The sequence below is a fragment of the Oreochromis aureus genome, linkage group 12 (genome assembly GCF_013358895.1).
Source record: "Oreochromis aureus strain Israel breed Guangdong linkage group 12, ZZ_aureus, whole genome shotgun sequence".
NCBI lineage: Eukaryota > Metazoa > Chordata > Actinopteri > Cichliformes > Cichlidae > Oreochromis > Oreochromis aureus.
Genome location: NC_052953.1, coordinates 9,422,083 through 9,446,733, shown reverse-complemented (window position 1 = coordinate 9,446,733; position 24,651 = coordinate 9,422,083). Strand labels below are relative to the sequence as shown.

Below are 24,651 nucleotides of genomic sequence, written 5' to 3'. Positions count from 1 at the left end.
TCAAACGTTAGAACAGGCTTTTCCCCGCAGCACACCGTGTAATAAATACTCACAAAGAAAACGGCGGCCGTTACAACTTATGTCTAAAAATGTATCGTTTCATGCATCTGTTAAAACACTGGACTTCAGCTACATGACGCGCAGCTGGAAACACTTCCCGCAAGTCGAGCTGCCCGAGATTCACAGAATTTACAGAAAATGTTAAATTTTTGTGATTTATATCGTTATCGGGACGATAGAATTCTTATATCGGGATATGAGATTTTGGTCATATCGCACAGCCCTATGTTAGGGGTTACTTGTAGCAGTAGAGATATCAGAGATTAATGGGAGTTTATTGTAATCTGGTAGTATTAATGATTTGACTGACACTAGTGTTAGTGTTAGAAAATTAACACTATTCAGTGTTGAATTTTTAAACACCAGGGCTAGTGTAAAGTACTACCAACACTATTCGGTGTTAATTTTTTAACACTTAACACCAGTGTAGAATATTTTTGACAGTGGTCAGTGTAACTCAGTGTTAATCTTTAACTCTGTGCAGTGTTAAAATAACACTAGCTCATTGTTAAAAATATAACACTTTGAAAAGTGTTAATTTAACACTCAAAAGAGTGGACACATATAGACACTTTTCTAGTGTTAAATTTAACACTCACAGTGTCAATTTGACACTGGCGATTTTGCTGTGTAGTGATAGTAAAGTTGACTGTACTGAAGAAACAAGACTGATTTCTAACCTGTACCAGTGGCTGCGGATGACCCAGGTCTTTCTCTGTCTGCCTCTGGTTCCAGGAGGCATTATTAATTAAGTATAATATTAAGTATATCTTGTGACACATGCACAACACAGCAGGATTGTTGATGTGTGTAGGACTGCTGTATGACACTTCAGCTCACCTCATTATATACTCTACCTTTAACTCTTGTGCCCATGGGCTTTATGTCAGAACTTGTTGGTGTGGAAAAAGATTTCTGAAGTTTGATTTTTGTTTTTAATCAGTTTGCAATGAAAACATATGTTTGCCTTTGCAGTGTTACACCATTCATGGTTTGGAGTTATCCAGAGTGACGGTCAACTCGAGTCAGCTAATTCTATACGACACCTTGGATTAAACCTGAAAATGAAGTCATTGACTATAACACCAGGTAATGTGATAATATACCCCTCATCTTTCTCTGTGCACTACATAAACTATACCAACACGCTCTGTCATTACAGAAGTGTGGCAGCAGTCTGAAAATTGTTCTGTATAATGAAAATTTAGTCAACATCAAGTGCAAGGTTTAGCCAGTAGTTTAAAGATGGTTAGGTTTTGCTTAATAATGCATATGATGCAGCTCTGCTTAGAGCTCGTGTGACACCTTACTTGGCCAGATTTTCAGGTGTTAGTGAGGAGGATGTGAAGGGTCACCATAGTTCTCTAAGAGTAAATGTTGAACAATCGGAGTCAAAAAAAGGAATAAATTATTAGACCCAAATGTTTTCTAAACTTTTGACTCATCAAAGTAGCCACGTTTGGGAGATATAGCAGCTGAACACACCTATTGCATTCTTTCTACAGTACAAATCAAATATTCTTCAGAATGTTCTTCCCATATTTGTTGCACAAGTTCCCATAAATGTGTGGAACTTGTAGGTTGCTTTGCTTTCACTCTTCAGGCCATTTCATTGCAAACCAGCTTGATGGGGGTTTAAGTCTGGAGGCTGTGCTGGCCACTCCATGTTTCCGAGCTTACCATCTTGTTTCTTTTCTCCTATGGTAGTTCTGGCATAGCTTGGACCTATGTTTTGGGTCATTATCTTGCTGTAGGATGAACCCCTGACCAACTAGCCGCATACCAGAGGGTACTGCATGGTGCTGCAGAATGTTGTGGTAGCCGTTTTGGTAAAAATTCCTGCATGATGAACCCAATTTCAAATCAATTTTCATCAATCCATTATACTTTCTTCCAGTCTTCAGTAGTCCAATGGTGGTGGCCCAGCCAAGTCTCTTTACTAAGATTTCAGAATAAGACAATGGCTTTCTTGCTGCAACTCGTCCTGTCAAACGTGCAGCTCGAAGTCTTCTCTTCACATTTGCAACTGTGACTTACAGCTTAATAGTGGTCGTAGTAAGTGTTTGAACACATGTCTAGTATGAGCCTATCAGCTGTTAACTCTCAGAAACCTGTCCTCTGATTCAGTTGTGGCTTTGGGTCTGCTAGACCTCTTTCTGTCAGTTTGCTCCAGTTTCTGAGTGCCTTTTGATGGTAAAGGAAACTGTACTCACTGACATCTTGACTTTCTTTGCAACTTCTCTGTAGGAAAGACCTGCACTTTGAAGTGTTATGATGGTCTGTCCCACTTCCATTGTTAATTGCCTTTTTCTCACCAATTTTTTAGAAACATAGTACTTTCTGCAGCACGAAACTGTTCAGGTGATGCTCACGAGGGTGTGGTATCACAGTGCGTTCCAACAGTGACAGACAGGGTAGTTGTAATTCAGAAAAGTTGGAACACCTGTAGCTTTCAAGGCTTGATCAACCTCCACTGCTCTAGAACAGCTTTAACTTGTTAACCCATTTTGTGTTCCCTGAAAAAGGCCTTTTTGTATAATTCTGAAATGGACGTTATTTATTTTATTATTATTATTATTATTGTTATTATATATTGTTTTTTCTGGCAGTTCAACAGTTACCTTTGTACCATTTCAAGCTATTCATTAGATTTGAGCAACATAAATTGCAATAAATAACAGAAAAATTGGGGTATTCTAAAACTTTTGAACGGTAATGTATTTTAAACACATAATTGACAGAGACCAACAGATATTGAAACTACATCATGGTCTGGCTGTCTTGTATACCCTGAAATTAATTTTTTGCATGACATTTGGACAAAAGGGTCCAAATGTCATAATACAGTAATCTCACTTTATTTCGCTCCGATGTCCTCCTAAAGGATTTTATTTTGACCATCTTAATTGCACTACAGTGGTCCCTCATTTATCGCGGTAGTTAGATTCTAAAAATAACCCGCGATACATGAAATCCGGGAAGTAGCCAACTTTATTTTTTACAATTATAGATGTTTTAAGGCTGTAAAACCCTTCACTACACATTTTATACACTTTTCTCAGACAGGCACGAACATTTTCACTTTTATTTCTTGTTTAAACACTCTCAAACTTAAAACCTTCGTAGACAAATAAGTCCAGTGTTATAGAATGAAACCAAACGCATCTGCAGGTGCCTCTGACGGCGCAAAATGTTTCGTTGACAATGTTGTTTGTTTGGGAGAAAACTTACAAACGTACAGTACAGCACTTCACACACTGCTAGAGATCAAAGATTTATGTAAATTTGACAAGCTGAACACATTCTCTACTGGACAGGAGACATGGCACAAGATTGATTGACAATGGTCTACAGCCAATCAGGATGCAGAAGACAATGCGCTATAAAAAAAAAGCCTGCAACGTTGCACAGAAAAAAATCTGCGAAACAGCGAGGCCGCGAAAGGTGAACCGCATTATAGCGAGGGACCACTGTATTTGTAATTACCCGAACCAATCTTGTTTTCCATTTTAAACGTGCTTTTACCATTAAAGATTGCCCCTTGTTGGTTTTATTATTATTATCATTATTATTATTAATCTTCTTTTTTTTTTTTTTTTTTTTTTTGACCTGTGTGTATATTTATAGTATCCTTCTTATGCTATTCATGCATGTATTATTTTCAGACATATGGAGGTTATGTCACCCCCCTCTCTTCCTCATCATTAATGTTCTAGTCCAACATCTACTTGGGCGTGACCTAACCAATTAACCAATACCTACTTATGATATGTCAGCTGACCTATCTGTGAAGTTTTGACTGGTTAATTTGAATTTTTTTTCTCTGTTTCCTGTCTTGTATTTAAGCTATTTTTTTTACAATGTTTCACTATGACCCTGATGAAGGCCACAAGCCGAAACGCGTTGGTCAATTATTAAAGCTGTTCTTCATTTCTCAAGTGTTGCTGGAGTTCCTGCTTTTTTAATTCTTTCATCTTCTCCATGCACCTTGGAAGCAGGTGAAGTTGTGCCAGGATTTTTTGCTGTGATTTACCACTAGGTGGCAGCACATTACTGGAAAGTCTTAATATAATATTGCTACCAACCCCTCTCTTGGCGTAGAAAGAAAGAGTCACCATTTGCCCTGACTTAAGCAAATCACATACAGCAATTGTTTTTGTATGAAGTTTCCTACAAAAAGCTACCTTAGCAAACAAATATCAACTGGTAGGAACAGGTAGCAGTCTAAAAAAATCTTATTATTCAAGGATCATTGATTCATTTTAATCTTGAAGAGCTGTGTGCAGTAATGGAAAGCTGCTCCAATGTTATTTTCTTCTGAACTGAGCATGGTGTCGTTCTGGGAGAATCTAGTGGTGACGACGGGGCCACCACTGGGACAGCAAACAGTCCCATCAAAGGGACTGTTTGCTGCAAGATTCACTGGTTGCTTCTCCATATTCTGTAGCTATAGTTTATGTTGAAAGTAAAACAGTAATTTATCAAGTTCTAACCAATAAGAAAAGCTTGAGATATCTTCCTGTTTACTGCAGCTGCTCCACGGGATGGTGGTGGATACATCGGTAGTCTTTCCCCACCGTCTGGGCCCCCCTCACAAACTGACCCTGAACAAGCTCACAGCTGAATACCTCAGAAGGATCATTCAAGAGAGTGGTGGGTTACCACCATGCAAATGGTTTATCCGTTATTATAATATCATTACATTCCAAATAAAGATGACTTATTAATATGACTTATAACATTGAATGCCACAGACTCGTGCGGCAGATATCAGATTTATTGCTGAAGATGCTGATTTCAATTGCATTGAATTTTTAAAAAATGATTTTATTTTTTATTTTTTTTCCCCCTTAGTTTGTGGTCATGACACTGCAGAAGATGCTACTGCCTGTATGGAGCTGATGCTGTGGAAAGTGAAAGAAGATGGAAAATTGAAAAAATGATGAAAATAAAATTATTCCTGTACAATTCATATGGGGGGAGGGGGAACAAATACTAGCTGTGATTCAAATGTATTTGTGTAAACCTCTTTCAGGACATGGAGGGCAGTTTGGTTTTTGTTAATGTGATTTATGTTAATGAGTTCTGTATGTAAAAGTTCAATTTGGAGCCCATCTTCCATATTTGTATAAATGTTGACCACATGTAGTGCCAAGAGGACCTAAAGTGGTGACTTTTCATGAGTATTACTCAAGTAAAGGCATAGAGTGAATTTTGTGAGTTTTCTTCTCGGGGAGGGGGGGAAGCAAAATTCAACAACCAATCAGCATTCGGTTTTTAAAGTGAGATTAATTTCAGGTACACTTCTGCAAACTGGTACATCTGTCTTCAGTTAAAGTAATTAGTGGTGATACATAAATAATAAAATGATGGGAAACTCAACATACATGAAAGAAAGTCTCATGTAGGTAACAAATATTGCCCCGGCCCAACACTCACAGCACCTGTTTCAGTCTGTTATTCAGCTTTCCTTTTTGCCTTTCCTTTCCTGACACAGCACCTGTGCAAGCAGAAACTGCAGGTCTTGATGAAGATGAATATGATGAGTAGATCTACGGTGAGGACGAAGCCCAGGACATCCAGGCTGTGATACTGGTACCAGGTGAGCTCATGGGCCTGGACCCTCAAGTGCTTGGCCCCTTTGTTTCTCAGTGTGAACTCAATCCAGAATACTGCCTCTTCCAGAGCACTCATGGGTCTGTCGTGGTGGATGCTGGACAGCCGCATAGCATTTTCTTTGTACCTGTGAATGTGTATACAAATGAGAAAAAAAATTGCAAAAATCAATATTATCCTGAATTAATAAAAAAGACCTTGAGACCATAAAAACTCTAGAAAATTGTTTACACAGGTCATTAAAGTTCAGCTCAGCAGGGCTTTCTTGTGTTAGCTGGCTCCAAGAAAAATGGTTTAAGGTAGAGTATTCATGTTTTATACTCTGAGTCTGCTCCATTTTTTTCTTTAAAGCCTGTTTTCAGTGCCTAATTTAAAGTGCACATAGTTCAGTGAACTCACGATTTGTCATTGATGACTGTGTTGACTGCATCTCTAAGGTCCTCAGCTGTGATGAAGTTCAAATTGAGAATAACTGCAGTTCCTTTTTCCTTCATATGGATCATGTTGTCTGGCTGGTCAAGAAACATGGGTATGCCCACCATGGGAACACCGTGGTAGATGGCTTCATAAATCCCATTTGTGCCTCCGTGAGTAATGAAAGCTCTAGTTTTAGGGTGACCTAACATATGCCAAATAACCGTGTAACATTGAAAGTTAGTTTTCCACATGTGGACAACAGGAGGATTTTAATTACCCAGAATAACTGCTTTGAGCTGAGATTGATTTGCAGATTTTATAACTTACATGCATTTAACTAATCTTTAGTGCAACCTCTTCGAGAAAAAGAACTAACCAGAGTAGATTTACACAGGGTGCAATATGTAATCAAGATCACATCTGTTAGAAAAGTAAATAATTTATCATATTTCCTTGTGTTAATAAACAGAATGCTCACAACCTGCATTTAATTTTAAATGCATGTTTAATTTATGTTATTGCACTTTTAAGAACTTCTGTGGTTGGTAGCAGGTTTATGTACCCAGGAGGTCATTCTGAGGGATCCAGTCATATATTCTAATATTGGGACTCAAGGCTTCTGGTTTTTCTCCTCTGTACCTCCACAGCACCTATAAAAATAACACGTCTTAGCTTGCATGTTTTTTTTCTGTGGTAGTATACTTACAGCCCAACTTTAAGTAATATATCACAAAATATTATTACTTCTATTTCCTGAAGAAAATGCAGTGTGAATGCTGATAGTTGAATGTTTTGAGCTGGAATGTCATGATCGTTGAATGTTCAGTTAAAAATGTTGAATGAGCTGAAGAAGAGAATTTTTCACCTGAAAATAAAAGTGCAAAACTGTTGAAAGATGACACAGAAGAAGTTTCAAAATGAAAGTAGCTAAACATCTTTAAAATACACATTAGAAAAAGCTGAGTAATGACAAAAGAAAATTTAGAGTCAGAAAACATCTGAATGAATATTGAAATCTGATATTCTTTAAATGACTTGGAAGTACATATGTGAAGTGTCAAAAATAAAAACTTGAATCAGAACTAATCTGGATGAGTGTTGACAGCTTATATTCCTTAAAATGGTAGAAGAGTGGAATTATTTTTTTAAATGCCTAAACCCAAGAATTACAAATGAAAAAAAATGAATATTTGAAGAACATCTGCTGACTGTGTGTGTGTGTGTGTGTGTGTGTGTGTGTGTCAGAGTAAAAACAGAGATATTAGATGAGGTTAGATGAGTTTAAATGTGGGAGAATCCACTAGTCGCTGCAGTAAAGGCCTGGCAATGCATTAAAAAGGAGGTAACCCACTGTCTTGTGATCTCCTTGAGTTCAAGACTTCAGGCTGTCATTGTCAGCAAAGGGTTTTCATTAGAAATGAACATTTTATTTTAATTTTTATTCATTGTAATTTGTCCAATTATTTTTGAGCCCCTGAAATGAAGGGATTGTTTGTGTTTTTTTTAAATGCTTTAGTTCCTCACATTTTCATGCAATGTATTTGGTCAACCCACTGAAATAAAGCTGAAAGTCTGCACTACAATGGCATCTGAGTTATTGTATTTCAAATTCATTGTGGTAATGTACAAAACCAAAATTAGAAAAAAGATGTCTCTGTCCAAATATTTATAGACCTAACTGTATATTGAAGGGTCTGAAATATGAAAAACTACTCAATGCTTTGCTCAAATTGATTACAGCTGAAACAAAGGTTATCCTCTGACCTTTTGTGGGATCTGAGCGAGGCCTGAGGCTATCATGTTTGCCTTCTCCTTGGTGATGTTGTTGATCATTGAGCCTAAAGTGAAGATCACAATGCCATCATCTCCAGAACTCTGCACAAATTCCTCCAGATCCTGTAACAAGTCAAATATTATCCCACTGCCAGCCAACCAGCTGTTTTTGCATTTTTGTTCAACATTTTGATGGCTTCACTGCTCCTGGCAGGAATATTCTGTGATGCAATGATTAATCAGATGGTAATAGTTGAGTGTCCTTACCTCTGGTAAAACTTTAGCAGGTCTGCAGTGGATCCCACCAACATATTTGAAATTGGGGAGGAAAGGACGAGGGAATTCAAAATCCCAGTAGGTTCGGATTAGCCAGATGTCTGCTTTGCTCATCAACTCACAGGCACTTGTGGGAGTTCCTGTTGCAATGCATGAGTAATGGACATCAATGTATCACCAATAGATAAAACTGAGGTTATTGTACTCGGCCCTGAAAATCTTAGAAATGTGGTATCTAACCAGATTCTTACTCTGGATGGCATTACCTTGGCCTCCAGTAATGCTGTGAGGAACCTTGGAGTCATTTTTGACCAGGATTTATCCTTCAATGCACATATTAAACAAATATGTAAGACTGCTTTCTTCCATTAGCGCAACATCTCTAAAATTAGAAATATCCTGTCTCAGAGTGATGCTGAAAAACTAGTTCATGCATTCATTACTTCCAGGCTGGACTACTGTAATTCTTTATTATCAGGATGTCCTAAAAACTCGCTGAAAAGTCTTCAGCTAATCCAAAATGCTGCAGCAAGAGTACTGACAGGGACTAGAAAGAGAGAACATATTTCTCCTGTATTGGCTTCCCTTCATTGGCTTCCTGTTAAATCCAGAATTGAATTCAAAATCCTGCTCCTCACATACAAGGTCTTAAATAATCAGGCCCCATCTTATCTTAATGACCTTGTAGTACCATATCACCCTATTAGAGCACTTCGCTCTCGCTCTGCAGGCCTACTTGCTGTCCCTAGAGTATTTAAAAGTAGAATGGGAGGGAGAGCCTTCAGTTTTCAGGCCCCTCTTCTGTGGAACCAACTTCCAGTTTGGATTCAGGAGACAGACACTATCTCTACTTTCAAGATTAGGCTTAAAACTTTCCTTTTTGCTAAAGCATATAGTTAGGGCTGGACCAGGTGACCCTGAATCCTCCCTTAGTTATGCTGCAATAGACGTGAGGCTGCGGGGATTCCCATGATGCATTGAGTTTTTCCTTTCCAGTCACCTTTCTCACTCACTATGTGTTAATAGACCTCTCTGCATCGAATCATATCTGTTATTAATCTCTGTTTCTCTTCCACAGCATGTCTTTATCCTGTTTTCCTTCTCTCACCCCAACCGGTCGCAGCAGATGGCCCCGCCCCTCCCTGAGCCTGGTTCTGCCGGAGGTTTCTTCCTGTTAAAAGGGAGTTTTTCCTTCCCACTGTCGCCAAAGTGCTAGGGGGTCATATGATTGTTGGGTTTTTCTCTGTATGTATTATTGTGCGATCTACTGTACAATATAAAGTACCTTGAGGCGACTTCTGTTGTGATTTGGTGCTATATAAATAAAATTGAATTGAATTGAATTGAATAGTTTATGCAAGGCATCATATTTTCTTAATCAGAAAATTTTTAAATACTGTGTTTACATTATTAGCAAATTTTTAAAAAAGTTTTAAATCAGTGCTTCATGCCTATTTGCTCACCTTTGACATCAGAGTAATATCTGTCTAATACGTTCCAAAAAGTGTGATCAATCACGATGTCATGGAAAGCGTAGAAGAGAAAGTTCAATACTCTCTCTGAGAAGTCCATCTTATCTGTGAGTTTGCTCATAGCACCAGACACAAAGGATGGTGGAGCAGGCATCTGACCACAATGTCTCTCCCAGTTAGTAGCTACAGAGAAGCGCAAGGAGAAGACGAGTGGGATCCCCAAAATATCTGCTACTAAGTCACTGCCAGGTTTCCAGGGGTCAGCCAAGAGAAGGTCATAATTTCCCTCTTTCAACTTCTTCATGATGACTTCTGATTTCACCACACCGTCCAAATACTGGATACTGTACTGAAGGTTTGTCTTTGCAATGTTAATGAATCTGATGTAGATCTCCCAGTAGTTCATATAATCAATCTCGTATATGGAGAATTGGAGGAACTCTTCTAGACACTTCTTATAAGCCTCCAATGAGAAAGAGACGTTGAAGGGCTCATAGTGAAAGCGGGCGGGTTCATTGGTGTTCATGTATATTGACGAGCTCGGAACCAGTACAGTTACCTGGTGTCCTCTATCAACTAGCGTCTCCAGAACAGGCTTCATGTTTATCCAGTGGCTGCCTTCGGTGTACCACACCAAAATATTTCCTCCATTTGCACTCCATATCGCACAAAGTACCAACAGGATGCAGGCAGAGAGACGCAGATCCATGGTGTCTGAATGTCAGCAGGAAAACCAGCTGTGGTCTGATTCTTTGGTGAAATTATTTTAGGAAAGATAATTATTAACTCAGTAAAGCTGAACTTTTACTCACTTCTGTCGGTGATTGCACAGACAGAAGTTAAAAAAGTTAAATGGTAGCGATGGTAAAGTTGACTGTACTGAAGAAACGACTGATTTCTACGGTGGCCCCTAGAGACAAAGCACGTACAAACTCCAAAACATGTACAAACCTAAAAAAGCACGTACAAACTCCAAAACACTTACAAAACTCCAAAACAATTACAAACTCAAAACACGTACAAACTCCAAAACACGTACAAAATCAAAAACACGTACAAACTCCTAAGCTTGTACAAACTGCAAAGCACGTACAAATTTCAAAGCACATACAAGCTCCGAAGCACGTGCAAACTCCAAAACACATGCAAACTCCAAAACACAACGGAAGTGCTCCAGGACGCTAGGGGCAGTGTTGAGCTCGATTTGCAAAATACACGGCAAGTTTGTTGCAAACACATGGAGTTGGATACCGGTGGAAAACACCTGCAAGGACAGAACAACCACACTCATTTTTGTAATTATTTGAATATATATTCAAATAATTACAAAAAAAATTTCATTTACCTGTTACTACCACACACCAAATCCGATCATTGGTACTTCCTGGCTTGTGTAGCCACTAGGTAACAAAAGCTCAACACTGCCCCTAGCGTCTTGGAGCACTTCCGTTGTGTTTTGGAGTTTGCATGTGTTTTGGAATTTGTTCGTGCTTTGGAGTTTGTTTTGGAATTTGTTCGTGCTTTGGAGTTTGTACGTGTTTTGAAGTTTGTACGTGTTTTGGATTTTGTACGTGTTTTGGGGTTTGTAAGTGTTTTGAAGTTTTGTACGTGTTTTGGGGTTTGTAAGTGTTTTGAAGTTTTGTATGTGTTTTGGATGTTTTTTTATTTGTTCTTTGGAATTTGTAAGTGTTTTGGAGTTTGTATGTGCTTTGTCTCTAGGGGCCACCATAGATTTCTAACCTGTACCAGTACCCTAGGGTGGCTGCGGATGACCCAGTTATTGTTTTTTTTTTTTTTTTTTTTGAAAGAAAAAGAAAAGAAATGAATGATGTTGGAGCACAAACCAAGTGAAGTAATGCAAAACTGAACACTGTTGCATCATCTGAGGAAGTTATCGTTTCCTGTGCAACGGTTTCCCTGCATGCCACTGAAAAATGAGAGTCAGGTTTGTTAGGATCTAAACACACTGTAGCCCCACTGGAGATTTCATTAAAAAACTCAATTTGATTTCTTTATGAAATGTCTTTCACAGAAAGCCATCTTAGCAAACATGTTTGGACAATCAGTGAACAGTTTTACCTGTATCACTGAAAGCTACCCCATCGTTATTTGATTTGGATTGAGCACAGTGTCTTTCAGGGCAGAGGGCATGGCATGATTCACTACACTAGTTTTTGGTACAAAGTTATGTAACAGGATGTACTGCTGTTGTTGTAGATTAACTGGCATTGGTCAAACAGATGTGTGGTAGACTTGCTTTTAAGGAGGCGATACAGACAAACCAGCAAATAAACACTAAATATTTAATCTGTGACATTTGTGAGGTTACTATGGGCTCAAATTGTGGTCACAAATATTTTGTACTTGTAAATCAAATGCGTAGCTGTGAACTGAGTTTTGTAACCTTGTAAACCCAAATATCTGAAACTTTTATATTTGTGCGTCTATAGATGAGAATTTGTTTTTGTAAAAAATATGAGTTACAAATTGTTTTTGTTAAGGTGTGGTTACAGATACAAAGCAAAAAACTATGTGTAAAACTGCTGTCAAGTTCCCTGGCTGTGTGTGAGTTTCAGCATGCAAGTATGAATTTTGAATTATGAATAGTCTTAACTTAATTTCAGCATCTTTACTTTGTAGCTGGATCTGCTAAAGTATGATGTGCCAGCTGGGGCCAGTGTGCAACAACAGTCTCTGGACAACTAATTGTAAGAAATCACACAACCATGAGACTTTTAAATGAAATTACTAGATTTAATACAATTTTCAATTTACCCATTTGGGGCAACATAAGAACAAATGGCAAAGAGCAGGGATGTAACAAGGTGAGCAAAAAGATTAATGTTAAGTACAGTACCTGTTTTGTACAGAGCTCTGGTTAGGAGGAACTGTCCAGCCACTGGCAAATGGACATGCTCAACTGTTGCCCATCCTAAACAGCAGGAGATTACATCCTGTGGTGTTTTTGTATGCAAGGTAGGTAAAATGCTCATGGTGTATTGTACTTGAATAAACAGATTCTAATGAATAGAAAATGGTCAGCTTGCAGAACAAATTCTATCAGGGACAAAATACACAGCCCTTATGAAGAGAAGGGAGTTGCCAGGCTCAGACTGGACAGAGCGCCCTGTCTGTTCCAAAACTCAGGTATACCCGAAAAACTGCATTTGGGTCTTCATATAAAATATTTATATGTATATCATATGTGGCATTGTGGCATATATTTTCAGATGACCTTTTCCAGCCATGCCGTGCCTGTGGCGAGAGAAGCTCTGGTGCAGAAACCGATGAGTGGGTAAGATAACCAAATTAATACCTAAGACTGAAGATGTCATGATAAGGCTGTGTGGAAGGAAGTTAACTGAAAGCACAGTTTTATTTGCTGGAACTCACTCACTATGAATACAAAACAAGATTTGGAACTAGAAACTAGAAAACTCAAACCTAAACACTAGAATACACACCAGAACTGGGAACTAGGAATAAACTCAGAACACGGAAGGAAGACACACAGCATGACGGGGTGTGGATGACGTTAACGACGCGACACAGAACTGAGGGAGACGCTGACATAAATACACAGAAAGATAACAATGGACGTGGGGCACATCTGACACCGATAATCATAACGAGACAGGGAAGGGGCAAACACAGCATGACGTACACCGAGGAAGACTATCAAAGTAAAATGGGAAGTACACAGAGATGCAGACTGGAAGGGGAGAGAGAGAACATGGAGCATGAGGGAGAGAGGCAGACATGATGGGCAGGGAAAACAAGATGGAATAAGACACAAGGGGAAACAAGAACTCACGCTACAATATAAACACAGACACACAGAGGGAGACACAGGGGCAAAGACACAAGGGGAATTCTAATAACCAAAAGCTAAACCGAAAAACCTAGGCATTATAGAATAAACACAGTGGGCCTAAAAAACAAATACTAACACCAAATGACAAAAATACAAGAGACTCAAAACACTGGGTCAAAAGGACCCAGGACCATGACAGTAGCACCTTAAATGGGTTACTTAAACATGACATGTCACTTTGTTGCACCAACGGAAAAATTATACTCCAGGTAACCTGCATGCCTTTGCATTTTTAAGACACTGGAGCACATAAAGGACACATGAAAACATCTAGTGATCCACAGATAAGAATTTTGCACACAAATGTGCAGTAACTGCACATTGAAACATGTTTAGTTGCTTCACTCAACAGCCTGACTTTAGATGAATGATTCTGACAATCTAAATTTTCTTTCAGATTGAATGCACCTGCTGTGGAAAGTCATACAAGGACTGTGCATGGACTTCCCCTGTACACAATGCGACTACAAATGTTGCGCAGGCTTAATACACAGAAAAAAATTATCCCTGTTGTCTTTGCTTAATGATTGGTTTAAGTGTTGACAATCCAAATTGCTGGCATTGCATCTTTCAGCATGTTTGTGGGTAGATCTGAATGCATCAGGTTTAAGTGCAGCAACTCAGCCTCTACTCAGGGTGGTCATAGAACCAGGTGCAGATGTGTCACAAGTTAACCTGGTAGTAGGCTAAGGCACTTGGCCACAGGTGGCAGTAGTGGACTAATGCCATTGTTGCCATTGTTTGGGGCTGCATGAGTGCTGCTGGCACTGAGGAGCTACAGTTAATTGAGGTAACCATGAGTGCCAACATGTACTGTGACATACTGAAGCAGAGCATGATCCCCTCCCTTCAGAAACTGAGCCACGGGACAACCATGTCTACAAACTTAAACCCTATTGAGCATTTGTGGGGCATGCTCAAGGGGAAGGTGGAGGAGCACAAGGTCTCTAACATCCACCAGCTCCATGATGTCATAATGGAGGAGTGGAGGCGGATTCCTGTGACACCCTGTGAAACTCTAGTGAACACAGTCCAACAGAGTTAAGGCAGTGTTGGAAAATAATGGTTGCCACACAAAATATTGACACTTTGACATGGAAAAACATGTTCATACAAAAGAAATGTATAGGAAATTTTGTATCAGGTTTTATCAACCTCTTTCAGAACATGATTTAGTGTGGGGTTTTTTTTGTTTTTGTTTTTCCTCATAATTTGTATTAATATAATTTATGTAAAATTGTAATTTGAACCTTTTATATCTATATGATTGGTAATGGCATGGATGTATGCCAAGATACTAAAAGAGAAACTTATGTTACTCGGCTAAAGGTATAGAACTAATTTTGTGTGTGTATTTTTTTCTTCTTAAAAAAAAGCAATCAGTAGGCATAGAATGAATTTTGTATGTATTTTCTTTTATTAAAAAAATAAACTCAACAGCCAATCAGCATTTGGTTTTTAATGTCAGATTAACTTCAGGTACATTTATGCAAATTAGCACACTTGTGCTAATGAGGTGGTACTCATTGCAAAAAGTTTGAGAACCACTGGTAAAGTTAAAGTAATTAGTGGTGATACATAAAGGAGAAGATGAGGGACATTCAACATATATGAAAGAAAGTCTCATGTAGGTAACAAATACTGCATTGGTACAACATCTCAGCACCTGTTTCAGTTTAGTTATTATTCAGCCTTCCTTTTTGTCTTTCCTTTCCTGACACAACACCTGTGCAAGCAGAAACTGCAGGTCTTGATGAAGATGAATATGAGGAGTAGAACTATAGTGAGGAAGAAGCCCAGAACATCCAGGCTGTGATACTGGTACCAGGTGAGCTCATGGGCCTGGACCCTCAAGTGCTTGGCCCCTTTGTTTCTCAGTGTGAACTCGATCCAGAATACTGCCTCTTCCAGAGCACTCATGGGTCTGTCGTGGTGGATGCTGGACAGCCGCATAGCATTTTCTTTGTACCTGTGAATGTGTATATAAATAAAAAAAACAAATCTTTGAATTGTTACATTTTTATTATTTTTTTCCTCGTTATTTATAGAATTTTTACATGTAGCTTGACATATCAGGGCTAATAAAACAAGTACCAAATGATGCAAAGATATACCTCATCACAGTTCAGGCAATGCGAGGTTAGTCATTAATATTCTGCTGCATGGGCTGGGCTGTAGTTACATCGTAAGGTTTTAAAAACTGAGCTTTAAAACGATTAGCAGTAATAAAAACTGAGAGAGGCCGACAGTGATCACTGACTGATTTTAGGGGCTTGTTTAGATTAAATAGAACAAAATACAAAGCATTAAAACATGTTAAAAACACAACAGCTTTAATAAATGCAGAGTAGTTTGGACCCGGAAGCAGTATTCATCAGGTCATCACTTAAAGATTGGATATCCCACCTGCTATGAATGTTTTAATGCAGTACAGTTGTTATTATTATCACTCATCACATCCTGTTTATGACAGCTAAAATAAATAATATTCATATAAGAAATAAAATTGTCTTGTGTAAACTGTATGTGGTGTTAAATAGACCTATACTACTGTACTTTAATGTCGGTCATAAGCATGGTACTTTAACAGCCATATATTTTATGAGGTGGTACTCATTGCAAAAAGTTTGAGAACCACTGGTCTAGATCTTGAGAAGTGCAATCTGTATACCGTCTGAAACTGAATAAGGGAGAGTCTTGCACATGAGGACGAGATATGAATTCTGTCATTTACTTTGTCCCAGTAATCTTCCCCAGACTTAAGGCCCAGGTCCTGTTCCCAACTGGAAGCATTTTTTGGGGGTTCAGTAATTGCCCAATGTCTTAATTAAGGTATATATTTGTGTTATAAGAGCCTTACTGTGAGGCTTCAGCTCAAATAAGTCTTCCCACCATTGCTTAGGGGGCTGACTTGGAAACTCTGGCAAGATAGAAGATGCACAGTGTCTTATTTGAAAATAGCGGAAGAAATGATACAAGTGCAAATTTTACAAAGAAGACAGGCCACTAAAGCTTAGAAAAGTGTTATCTTTAAAAAAAAAAATCATAAAAACATGTAATACCCATCCCTCACGAACTCCCATATACACGAGTCCATGAGGGATGAACTCTATGCTCCTTGAGCATAGGCTAATCTTGGTATGATACACATATTAACGAATTAGAATATAATAGTCTTATCACTCAGCAAGAATGCACTGCAACCTTGCTAACTTTCTCGATAATATCAAATGTGTCCAATAACTTGAAACTAGACGTAACCGAAACTGCAAATTCGATAATTTTGTGCAAAAAGCAGATAGCATTTTCGCTTTAAAATGAACAAATTTGAAAAAATTAACAAACTTGGAAAAAATGTCTTGAAAAAATCAAGTATCCACATCAATAAAATGCTAATAAAATGCTAATACTTACCTATTTTCCAAATATGAAAACTGAGTAGCATGAAATCACAGCCGGATGCTATTAACGTGCGTTTTTGAGTTGTGAAATAACGGGTAGGATGTTTTGTGAGGTAGGAGGGATTCCCAGAACACCCAGAAGCCGCCCACATTTTTAGTTTTAAGTTATTATACTTTTTCTGCCTTATAAAATAGAGATGCATTTAAAAACTCTACAACTGATAAAACTCCAAGAACTCTGTGACCAGTATTTGAAGTTAAAATCAACATCAAGAGATCTTTTAATCTTGTTGTGAACTTTGAAACTTTGTGGTACTTGAACTTTTGTGCTCATTAGACCTTTATGGTATGCTATTAATCTGTCTTTTGAACTCTCTTATGAAGCAGAAAAATAATAGTTTGTACATAAAAGATAGAAGTAGGCATTGTGACATCAACCACTGATTAGTGAAATCTTGTTTTAAATTGTGAACTGTGAGCATGGCCCTGGGAACCCAAGGGCATGTACATTCAGTGACTGGTGATTACTGTCCGTATCATCTTTCTATATAAAGCTCTCAGCTTCAGGCTCTGCGTGCGCTCACAGAAAAACAGGTGTTTTGTGGGTCATGTGACTCTTCTTCTGTATGAAATAATCCCTTTGAGTACCACCTACTCCAGTCAGAGATGATATCAGATGATGATAAATTTGTTAAACACTGCTAAAGAACATAAAACTGCAAGAATAAACTGTTAAATGAGGCGAGAGATTAATGGTACAGAAAATCATTAATCTTGAAATTTATTGTAAAGAGCCCTTAACTCCAGTTAATAATTTAATCACTTTGTGCACACTCGGTGCTGCTGTTCATTTCTATGGAGACTGCTGCACGTTAGAGCTCAAACACCAGACTGGATCGAATTCAGTGTTAAATGTCATGGTCTCAAGGCCCAATAAGAGACATGGAAATAACTTTAGTTTGTTGCAGATTTAAGTGAAACTAATTTGATTGTGTGAATAGGTATTCTTGGTGTGTGTTCTACAAGTCCATGAGTGTAAAAGAGGTTTAACAGCAAATTAAAACAAAGTACAAAAGGATTGCTAACACTTTTTAACACGACCAGTGAATAAATGCAAGTACCCTGTACTTACGTGCAATTTGCAGGCAACAGTTTAGGTTTTTGCAAGAAACAATGAAACAAGTACACTGTTAAGTACCCTGTGCTTTCTGGGGCACGGGTTGTGTTATGGTGTAACTAAAAAAATGTTGTACTTGTAGTCTAACAATCTAACAATTATTTTATTGTTTCCTGCAAAAACCTGACTTGGTACACAACATTACACGTAATTACAGGCTACTTGTGCCTTAGTTGTGGGTGCTACAGTGTAATTGTTTCATTGTTTCGCAGGTGACTCCATAATATGGCTAGCATTCCAGAAAGTACAGGGTACTTATGGTGTACTTCTTTCATTATTTCCTGCAAAAAACTGACTTGTTGCCCACAAAATGCACGTAAGTACAGCGCACTTGCACTATATTTGTAGTTTGTGTTATAAAGTGTTGCCAAAACCTTTATGCCTTTTTTTGTATTGCCAAATTAATACATGCACATTCCAGTGACAATAAAGGGCTCAGTGGTTTTAGTAAGGTACAGCATAACAACTTACATTTATAAAAAAAAAATAATTGCCTTGCAAAGGCTCTATAAAGCATCCCAAAACATGCTGCTAATAAATTAAAAAATAAATAAACAAATGAGAAACCAAGACCAGATTGTGTTCAGTGTAAGTTGATCACTGTGACTTGAAATTGCAAATAATTCTAGTTTAAGGTATGTTATGCTTGGCCTTTATAGTTTTCATACTCTTGAGCCCACATTCATCTTTGCTATAAAATCTATACTTTCAAATCCTAATCAAAAGCACAGATAGTTCAAAGAACTCACGATTTGTCAGAGATGACTGTGTTGATTGCGTCTCTAAGATCTTCAGCCGTCATGAAGTTCAAGTTGAGAATAACTGCAGCTCCTTTTTCTTTCATATGGACCATGTTGTCTGGCTGGTCAGCAAACATGGGGATGCCCACCATGGGAACACCGTGGTAGATGGCTTCGTAAATCCCATTTGTACCTCCATGGGTGATGAAAGCTCTAGCTTTAGGGTGACCTAAGACATGTCAAATAACCATGAAACATCTGGAGTAGGATTTTCACACTGGGACAGCAAAAAGCTTTCAATAAACCTGAACAACTAATTTGAGCTGATTTGAGTATTTAAAACATAAAATATAAAAAAATCTTAGTTGGCAGTGTTACTGTGAACTTTACTGTAATGATGAGAGCTTTAGTTTTAGGGTGACCTAAGACATGTCAAATAACCATTATGCATTTAGTTACTTATTCCACACTTGGACTACTTGGGGATGCCAATAAATGTGAAGAAGCGATTTAAGCTGAAATTTAACTTGCATGTCCAGACATCGGTTATAGTGGAACAGCTTGGAGAAAATGAACTAAACAACATGATTACATCTGAGAGAAAATTATATTCATCCAGTTCTACTTGTTTTTATTATAAGAAATGCTCACAGTCTCCAATAATACATTTAATGTTGAATGTGGCAAAATAAGCTCCGGGTATAGTTAAAAAAATATAAATGTTTTTAAAAGCTTTGTAGAAAAAATTTCTGTTTAGTGTGCAGTGTAAATTTGCCATCTTTGTGGAATCTGTTTTCGCTAAGATAAGTTTTGATGGAATCAAAGTTTCTATACTGCCCATCATCTATTGATCCATTATTCATCTGTGATTGGTACCAACACTACTTACCCAGGAGGTCATTCTGAGGGATCCAGTCATATATTCGAGTGTTGGCACCCAAACTTTCTGGCTTTTCTCCTCTATATCTCCACAGCACCTATAAACAGTAAGACATTTCTTAGCTAACATGATTGTTTTTTTTGTATGCTAGTTTTATATTCATCCATCCATCTTCATCCGCTTTATCCGAGGCCGGGTCGCGGGGGCAGCAGCCTAAGCAGAGAAGCCCAGACCTCCCTCTCCCCAGCCACCTCCTCCAGCTTATCCGGGGGAACACCAAGGCGTTCCCAGGCCATCCGAGAGATATAATCTCTCCAGCGTGTCCTGGGTCTGCCCTGGGCCTCCTCCCGGTGGGACATGCCCGAACACCTCACCCAGGAGGCGCCCAGGGGCATCCTTGTCAGATGCCCGAACCACCTCAACTGGCTCCTTTCGATGTGGAGGAGCAGCGGCTCTACTCTGAGCCCCTCCCGGATGGCCGACCTTCTCACCCTATCTCTAAGGGAGAGGCCAGCCACCCTTCGGAGGAAGCTCATTTCTGCCGCTTGTATCCGCGATCTCGTTCTTTCGGTCACTACCCACAGCTCGTGGCCATAGGTGAGGGTAGGGACGTAGATCGACCGGTAAATTGAGAGCTTCGCTTTTACACTCAGCTCCCTCTTCACCACGATGGACCGGTGCAGCGTCCGCATCACTGCAGCCGCAGCACCAATCCGTCTGTCGATCTCCGGCTCCCTTCTCCCATCACTCGCGAACAAGACCCCGAGATATTTGAACTCCTCCACTTGGGGCAGGAACTCATCCCCAACCCGGAGTGGGCACTCCACCCTTTTCCGGCTGAGAACCATGGCCTCAGATTTGGAGGTGCTGATCCTCATTCCCACTGCTTCACACTCAGCTGCGAACCGTTCCAGTGCGAGCTGGAGGCCTTCACCTGATGAAGCCAACAGAACCACATCATCCGCAAAAAGCAGAGATGAGATTCTGAGGCCACCGAAGCGAAAGCCCTCCGCCACTTGGCTGCACCTAGAAATCCTGAGACTTCAATGCTCACGTGGGTAACAACAGCGAGACCTGGAGGGGCGTGATTGGGAGGAACGGCCTCCCTGATCTGAATCCGAGCGGTGTTTTGTTATTGGATTTCTGTGCAAATCACAGTTTGGCCATAACGAACACCTTGTTCAAACATAAGAGTGTCCATAAGTGCACGTGGCACCAGGACGCTCTAGGCCGCAGGTCGATGATCGATTTTGTAATCGTATCACCAGACCTGCGACCATATGTTCTGGACACTCGGGTAAAGAGAGGGGCTGAGCTGTCAACTGATCACCACCTGGTGGTGAGTTGGATCAGGTGGCGGGGAGGACGCTGGACAGACCCGGTGCACCTAAACGCGTGTGAGGGTGTGCTGGGAACGTCTAGCAGAGGCCCCAGTCCGCGAGATCTTCAACGCACACCTCCGGCAGAGCTTCAACAGCATTCCGAGGGAGACTGGGGACATTGATGGACCATGTTCAGCGTCTCCATCGCCAAAGCTGCTGCATTGAGCTGCGGCCGCAAGGTGGTTGGTGCCTGCCGTGGTGGTAATCCCCGAACCAAATGGTGGACACCAGAGGTGAAGGGAGCCACCAGGCTGAAGAAGGAGTCCCATCGGGCTTGGTTAGCCTGTGGGACTCGGAGGCAGCCGACAGGTATCGACAGGCCAAGCGGAATGTGGCTCAGGCAGTGGCTGAAGCAAAAACTTCGGGTGTGGGAGGAGTTCGGATAGGCCATGGAAAAAAACTTTTCGGACTGCCTCAAGAGATTCTGGCAAACCGTCAGGCGTCTCAGGAGGGGAAAGCGGTGCTCTACCTGCACTGTGTATAGTGCTGGCGGAGCGCTGCTGACGCCGACTGAGAAAATTGTCAGGCGGTGGAAGGAATACTGAGGACCTCCTAATCCCACTGACACGTCTTCCAAGGAGGAAGCAGAGTCTGGGGATGAGGGAATGACCCGCCAATTTCGGGGCGAGGTCACTGAGGCAGTTAAACAACTCCTTGGTGGCAGAGCCCTGGTGTTGATGAGGTCCACCCCGGGTTTCTGAAGGCTCTGGACGTTGTAGGGCTGTCCTGGTTGACACGCCTCTACAATGTTGCGTGGAGATCAGGGCAGTACCCTGGATTGGCAGACCGGGTGGTGGTCCCCATCTTTAAGAAGGGAGACCGGAGGGTGTGTTCCAACTACAGGGGATCACACTCCTCAGCCTCCTGGGAAAGTCTATGCCAGGGTGCTGGAAAGGAGAGTTCGTCCGCTAGTCGAACCTCGGATACAGGAGGAACAATGCGGTTTTCGTCCTGGTCGCGGAACACTGGACCAGCTCTTTATCCTCTCAAGGATACTTGAGGGTGCATGGGAGTTTGCCCAAAGTCTACATGTGTTTTGTGGACTTGGAGAAGGCATTCGACCGTGTCCCTCGGGGTGTCCTGTGGGAGGTGTTGCGGGAGTATGGGGAGTCTGGCCCATTGCTACGGGCCATTCGATCCCTATACAACCGTTGCAAGAGTTTGGTTCGCATTGCCAGCAATAAGTCGGACTCGTTCCCGGTGGGTGATGGGCTCCGCCAGGGCTGCCCTTTGTCACCGGTTCTGTTCATAATTTTTATGGACAGGATTTCTAGTTTTATATTGTAATGTAATTTTTCAACAGTTGAAGGGTAGGGGACATCTCAAGACTTGTTATTACAAATCATCAGCCGCAGACAAAATCTGACTTTTCACACCCTGTAAGAGAAAAACTGAGTGATGTAAAATTTGAGATGGTTGATTCTCACAAAGAACATGCAGCCTAAAATGTCCACAGTCTGCAATGTCATTAAAAAAAATGGTAGTTTTGGTAGTCCTAGTCAGAAGTAGAGCACTCTGAAACTGGTTATCTGAAATATGAAAAACTACTCAATGTTTTACACAAATTGATTACAGCTGGCACAAAGATTATCCTCTGACCTTTTGTGGGATCTGAGTGAGGCCTGAGGCTATCATGTTTGCCTTCTCCTTGGTGATGTTGTTGATCATGGATCCTAAAGTGAAGATCACAATGCCATCATCTCCAGCACTCTGCACAAATTCCTCCAGATCCTGTAACAAGTCGAATATTATCCCACTGCCAGCCAACCAGCTGTTTTTGCATTTTTGTTCAACATTTTGATGGCTTCACTGCTCCTGGCAGGAATATTCTGTGATGTAATGATTAATGAGATGGTAATAGTTGAGTGTCCTTACCTCTGGTAAAGGTTTAGCAGGTCTGCAGTGGATCCCACCAACAAACTTAAAGCTGGGGAGGAAAGGACGAGGGAATTCAAAATCCCAGTAGGTTCGGATTAACCAGATGTCTGCTTTGCTCATCAACTCACAGGCACTGGTGGGAGTTCCTGTTGCAATGCATAAGTAAAGGACACAAACGTATCACCAATAGTTCACACAAGGCATATTTTCTTTATCAGATCTGATGGGATATTAAAACCCTGTGTTTACAGTATTAGCAAATTTTAAATAGTTTTATAAATCAGTGCTTCATGTTCATTTGCTCACCTTTGACATCAGAGTAATATCTGTCTAATACGTTCCAAAAAGTGTGATCAATCACGATGTCTTGAAGAGCGTAGAAGAGAAAGTTCCACACTCTCTCTGAGAAGTCCATCTTATCTGTGAGTTTGCTCATAGCACCGGGAACAAAGGATGGTGGAGCAGGCATCTGACCACAATGCCTCTCCCAGTTATAAGCTACAGAGAAGCGCAAGGAGAAGACGAGTGGGATCCCCAAAATATCTGCTACTAAGTCACTGCCAGGGTAGAGGGGGTCAGCCAAGAGAAGGTCATAATTTCCTTCTTTCAACTTCTTCATGACGACTTCTGATTTCACCACACCGTCCAAATACTGGATAGAAAACTGCAGGTCAGTTTTCATTATGTCAATGAATCTGATGTAGAGTTCCAAGTAGTTCATATAATCAATCTCGTATATGGAGAATCGGAGGAACTCTTCTAGAAACTCTTCCATAGCCTCCAGTGAGAAAGAGACGTTGAAGGGCTCATAACGAAAGCGGGAGGGCTCATTGGTGTTCATGTACATTGACGAGCTTGGTGTCAGTACAGTTACCTGGTGTCCCCTGTCAACCAGCGTCTCCAGAACAGGCTTCATGTTTATCCAGTGGCTGCCTTCAGTGTACCACACCAAAATGTTCCCTCCATTTGCACTCCATGTCACACAAAGTACCAGCAGGATGCAGGTAGAGAGACGCAGCTCCATAGTGTCTGAATTTCTGTAGGAAAACCAGCTGTGGTCTGATCCTTTTGTAGAAGTATCGCAGGAAAGATAATTATTAACTCAAAGTTGAACTCTGACTCACTTCTTTCTGTACAGTATTGCTCATTTCACAATGGGTTAAAAGTTAATGGCAATAAAGTTGACAGTACTGAAAAAAACAGGACTGAACTGGTATAAGAAATCCACTAAGAAATGAGTAAAAATGTCAGAGCTCGACGTTGTCGTTAGTCGGGGAGAAACAGAGTGAAGTAATGCAAAACAATGGTCATTTCAACTGTATAGGCTTGGACACTGTTGCATAATCTGAGGAAGTTGTGGGTGCCTGTGCAACTGTTTCCCTGCATGCCACTGAAACACAAAGGAGTCAGGATTGTAGGATTCAAACAAGCTGTAACCCCATTGGTGATTTGACTCTGCAGGTGTTGAGGTTCAAGGTTAAGCCAATATTTGAAAGGTGATGAGTTATCATTCACAACATATTTGGTAAAATAAATGTATTGATAAATGTTTAATTTACAGTCTGTGTGATGATCTCCAGATTTTTTGAGGAGGATGTGAAGGATGAAGTTGAAGTGCCCTGAGGGAACTGGTGTTGCGATTTGGCACCATATAAATAAAACTGAATTCAACTGAAATCACTTTACCAAAAGAAGCTGTTGGGTT

At 40.3% G+C, this 24,651-nt stretch overlaps 1 protein-coding gene and 1 long non-coding RNA gene across 7 annotated transcripts; one reads left to right on the top strand and one right to left on the bottom strand.

The window, feature by feature from the left end:
• The first annotated feature begins 1,132 nt into the window (after positions 1-1,132).
• LOC120443175 lies at positions 1,133-5,272 on the top strand. Of its 2 annotated transcripts, XR_005615213.1 has the most exons (3): positions 1,133-1,149; positions 4,593-4,713; positions 4,915-5,272. It is a non-coding gene; the product is annotated as an uncharacterized LOC120443175 (long non-coding RNA). The 2 variants fall into 2 exon arrangements; XR_005615212.1 differs by lacking the exon at positions 1,133-1,149 and having other exon boundaries at positions 4,046-4,713.
• Positions 5,273-5,391: 119 nt separating this feature from the next.
• LOC116326242 (UDP-glucuronosyltransferase 2A1-like) lies at positions 5,392-24,210 on the bottom strand. 5 transcript variants are annotated; one of them, XM_039621249.1, is made up of 8 exons: positions 23,253-24,210; positions 15,337-15,345; positions 9,606-10,232; positions 8,134-8,282; positions 7,858-7,989; positions 6,656-6,743; positions 6,076-6,295; positions 5,392-5,803 (listed from the first exon to the last, which is right to left on the bottom strand). In XM_039621249.1, exons 1-8 carry the CDS (start codon positions 23,968-23,970, stop codon positions 5,518-5,520), a joined length of 2,229 nt encoding a protein of 742 aa, XP_039477183.1. In that variant the 5' UTR covers positions 23,971-24,210; the 3' UTR covers positions 5,392-5,517. The 5 variants fall into 5 exon arrangements, with proteins under 5 accessions (XP_039477183.1, XP_039477180.1, XP_039477181.1 ...); XM_039621246.1 differs by lacking the exons at positions 9,606-10,232; positions 15,337-15,345; positions 23,253-24,210 and adding an exon at positions 10,960-10,997 and having other exon boundaries at positions 5,518-5,803; XM_039621247.1 differs by lacking the exons at positions 15,337-15,345; positions 23,253-24,210 and having other exon boundaries at positions 5,518-5,803; positions 10,174-10,275.
• Between the last annotated feature and the right edge of the window lie 441 nt (positions 24,211-24,651).

Excerpts from the sequence above, each read along its gene's own strand:
- LOC116326242 (XM_039621249.1), bottom strand. The coding sequence starts at position 23,970 with ATGGAGCTGCGTCTCTCTACCTGCATCCTGCTGGTACTTTGTGTGACA. Across the intron at positions 8,283-9,605 it reads ATATTACTCTGATGTCAAAG|GAACTCCCACAAGTGCCTGT; the intron begins GTGAGCAAATAG and ends GCATTGCAACAG. Across the intron at positions 5,804-6,075 it reads ACAGTCATCAATGACAAATC|GTACAAAGAAAATGCTATGC; the intron begins GTGAGTTCACTG and ends ACACATTCACAG.